Here is a 3,621-nt window from a genome sequence, read left to right as displayed (position 1 = left end):
ATTTCCTTGTTTAGCGATACACAGCCAAACACAGCCAAACTCAACCTGAACACACACAAAGTCACAGCCGAAAATAAAAACAATAAGTGTGGCTTGATATTGTTCCCAACTGTCTGTTATCAGCCTGCAGCACGGAGCAGAAATCAGTAAGGCTGCCTGCACTGAGTGTGTGTGTGTGGATTGGTCAATTTGGACCAATCAGCGGGGGCTTAACGTAACGGCTCCGCGGACGTAACGTAACGGCTCCACGGATTGGCCCATTTAGTTCCGGGTACGTGCTTTCGACATCATGATGACGTTTCAGCAACGAGGCGTTTTGGGGAGGTATTTTCTGTTTTAGAGTTTTACTCGCTACAGGGTGTACTTTGAGGGTTTGTGACTCTGCACACCGTTTACATGCAGAAAAACCTTCATAACACACAAGGGGACGGGTAATAACCGGAAAAGACATGTGACCTTTAACTTTTTATTTAGAATTAGATTTTTTTCTCCAAATTTTACTTTTTTCTCCAAATTTGATTTATTCTCCAAATTTGACTTATTTCTCAACATTTTACTTTTTCCTCAAAAAATTAACTTTTTCTTCAACATTTTTTTACTTGATTATTTATTTATTTATTGTGATACTATGAACTATTTATCGTGTAAATAGGAATGATCCACATCCAGGTGTACTTTCTTCGTGTATGTTCCTGCCTGTGTACATAAGCTGCTCATAACCAATTGCCCCTTGCCGGATTAATAAAGTTGTCGATTGATTGATTGATGCATGTTGTTTCTTTCTGTGCAGAATGACCGGTATTTGATCCTCACGGCTCAACTGTACGACGCCAGAGACATGGCTGCTGTTGCTAAAACAAAAGGAGACAAGACGGGTCAAAGGTCGGCTCAGGACCGGATCCGCATCATCCTGCAAGGTCAGAGAGCTCCTCTAACTGAGTCCTGCACTGCAAAAACTCAAATTCCTTCATAGATATGTTTTTTATATATTTTTTATATATCTGAGACCTATGCTATTGCCTAAAAATAGCATGATAGGTGACCTTTAAAACATTTATTTTCGTGTTAAACTCATATATTTCCTGCGTTGTAGAGATGAAGCAGCTGGAGCCCCACCCCATGTTCAATCCGGCTCTAAAGGTGGTGGACGCGCCGCAGAAGGAAAAGAAAACACTTCCTGTCACCGAGGATCTCGCCTTCAGCGTATTCGAACAAACGGAGAAAGCCCCTCCTAAAGAGAAAGGTTTGCAACTCAAACATTAACTTTCTTCATTCATTAAGTGACTTTAACAATGAACTTTCTAATTGTTCTACAAGGTATTGTAGATATAAAACACAACATACTGTTTGAATTGGATTTGAATATAGTAATTTATCAAAATAAGGATAGGCAAGGTACATTTATTTATACAGCACCTTTCAACATAAGGTAATTCAAAGTGCTTTACAAAAACGAAAATCATAAGGAAATAGTGCAGCGGAAACACATTTACAATGGCATTTAAAAACAGTCATTAAAAGCTAATATATATGCGAATGTAGGGCTCTTGGTGGAGCCATTTTTTATTGGTGTATAATAATAAAAACTACCATTTTGAAGCCTGATGTAATGAAATGCAGCATATTTACTTTGTGTTTTTACACGTGGTTTATGACCTTTGTTTACCCGTTGCATTAATCATGTCATGCTTTTCCGGTTATTACCCGTCCCCTTGTGTGTTATGTAGCTTTTTCTGCATGTAAACGGTCTGCAGAGTCACAAATCCTCAAAGTACACCCTGTAGCGAGTCAAACTCTAACACAGAGAAGACCTGTCTATGCTGCCCCAGAACACCTCGTTGGACATTTCTCTTTTTCCATTGTTTACTTCTTGGGTATAGTGACGTAACATAACGGCTCCGCAGATTGGTTCAAATGGACCAATCCGTGGAGCCGTTACGTTTGAACCAATCCGCGGGCGGGCGGACACACACACACACACACACACACACACACACACACACACACACACACACACACACACACACACACACACACACACACACACACACACACACACACACACACACACACACACACACACACACACACTGCGGGACGTTGCTGCGAGGAGCGGGACACTGTGAGCTGGTGTGTGGGGTCGGCGAGACACCGGGGAACTCAGCCTGGGCACACACACAAACTCCCAGCCAGGCTGTGTGTGTGTGTGTTCGGGCTGGGTTTCGCTGTCTCGCAGATGCCACTGGGCTCACAGGGAGGGGGGGGGGGCAGGAGCTCCAACAAGCCATTTAGGACAGAGAGTGAATACACATACTATACAGAGATGCTGTATGAGAAACCAATGTGAGTTTGGAAAATCCGGTGCCTTGCTCAAGAGCAGGAGTGAACTGGGACCTCTCCAAGTAGCAGTCCATATTTTAGGTCTGGTCGGGGACTTGAACGGGCGATCCTACAGCTCCCAGTCCAAGCCCCGACTGACTGAGCCACTGCAGGTTGATGGCATTAAAAGATAACATGCAAAAGTATAAATGCACAGAATTTGTGATATTGGATAATTAAGTTTACCTGGTTTATTCTTGTAGTGGGGAAAGTCTTCACACTTTTAGGCTGTATTCTAAGTTTGAGTGCCAAAAATAAACGAGGCTTTGGGATACATTACTTTTTTAAAACCAACATTTAATCTCACACTTTTTGCTGATCATTTCGTCACACTTTCCTTTCTGTTTTCCAGCTCCAGTTGTGAAGAAGAACGAGCCGAAGGACATCCGTGACTTTGACTACACGGCTCGCAGCTGGACGGGAAAATCCCCCAAACAGTTCCTCATCGACTGGGTCCGGAAGAACCTCCCCAAGAGCCCGGCACCCGCCTTCCACAAGGTGCCTGCTGGGAAATACTGGAGGTCCAAGTGAGTGTGTGTGTGTTGGTGTGTTTTATTCCTATACACATGGACATTTTGGTGCGTACAAATCCACTTAGATATTTACTCAAGTTAGACTTAGATATACAACGTTTAAGGTATTTGTACTTTACTTGCGTTTTTTATGTGTTTTTGTTTTCTACTCTGCTACATTTCAAAGGAAATTTTTGCTTTTTGCCCTAATCCCCACACAAATCTTATAAAAGGGTATACAATATAAGGTTTTGTTACAGATGAATTGTCCAATTTGTAGATACAAGAACAGCTGAAACAATGAGTTGCTTGACAGGAAATTAATTGTCATATTAATAACACCATTTCTCAATATTTTTCTACATTACTCAAATAAAATGGATCGATTAAATATTATATTTGATCCTTTAATTAATAAATTCCTTATAAAAGTAAAGAACATTTTCTGTAACCTTGTAAAAATAATTAGGGCTGTCAAACGACTAACATTTTTAATCAGATTAATCACAGCTTAAAAATTAATTAATCAGATTAATCACCATTCGAACTATGTCCAAAATATGCCATTTCTTTATGTATAGCTATTGTTGTGGGAATGGAAAGATAAATGAAAGAAGGCGGATATATCCATTTAACATGCAGTATGTATGTTTATTATAACATTGTTCTGTTTGTCAAAATGAAAGACAGCCCACACACCTATCAATCATCAAACCGTGGGGTCTTATTT

General features: G+C 40.7%; 2 protein-coding genes across 2 annotated transcripts in view; both read left to right on the top strand.

The window, feature by feature from the left end:
- Positions 1-796: 796 nt before the first annotated feature.
- LOC104949134 (ATP-dependent RNA helicase DHX29-like) lies at positions 797-2,917 on the top strand. Its single transcript, XM_010775416.1, has 3 exons — positions 797-917; positions 1,094-1,243; positions 2,732-2,917. The coding sequence occupies exons 1-3, from the start codon at positions 839-841 to the stop codon at positions 2,908-2,910; spliced, it is 408 nt and encodes a 135-aa protein (XP_010773718.1). The 5' UTR covers positions 797-838; the 3' UTR covers positions 2,911-2,917.
- Positions 2,918-2,945: 28 nt separating this feature from the next.
- The window catches only part of LOC104949135 (ATP-dependent RNA helicase Dhx29-like), a gene marked incomplete at its 3' end in the record, with an annotated part of 7,936 nt that continues 7,260 nt past the window's right edge, over positions 2,946-3,621 (top strand). Inside the window, exon 1 of the mRNA XM_010775417.1 lies at positions 2,946-2,957. Coding sequence (XP_010773719.1) covers positions 2,946-2,957 — 12 coding nt within the window. The remainder of the gene's footprint in view (positions 2,958-3,621) is intronic.

Source organism: Notothenia coriiceps, unplaced genomic scaffold (assembly GCF_000735185.1).
Source record: "Notothenia coriiceps isolate Sejong01 unplaced genomic scaffold, NC01 NC01_scaffold00015780, whole genome shotgun sequence".
Lineage (NCBI taxonomy): Eukaryota > Metazoa > Chordata > Actinopteri > Perciformes > Nototheniidae > Notothenia > Notothenia coriiceps.
This window is presented reverse-complemented; position numbering and strand designations above follow the sequence as displayed.

Excerpts from the sequence above, each read along its gene's own strand:
- LOC104949134 (XM_010775416.1), top strand. The coding sequence starts at position 839 with ATGGCTGCTGTTGCTAAAACAAAAGGAGACAAGACGGGTCAAAGGTCG. Across the intron at positions 918-1,093 it reads GATCCGCATCATCCTGCAAG|AGATGAAGCAGCTGGAGCCC; the intron begins GTCAGAGAGCTC and ends CCTGCGTTGTAG. Across the intron at positions 1,244-2,731 it reads AGCCCCTCCTAAAGAGAAAG|CTCCAGTTGTGAAGAAGAAC; the intron begins GTTTGCAACTCA and ends TCTGTTTTCCAG.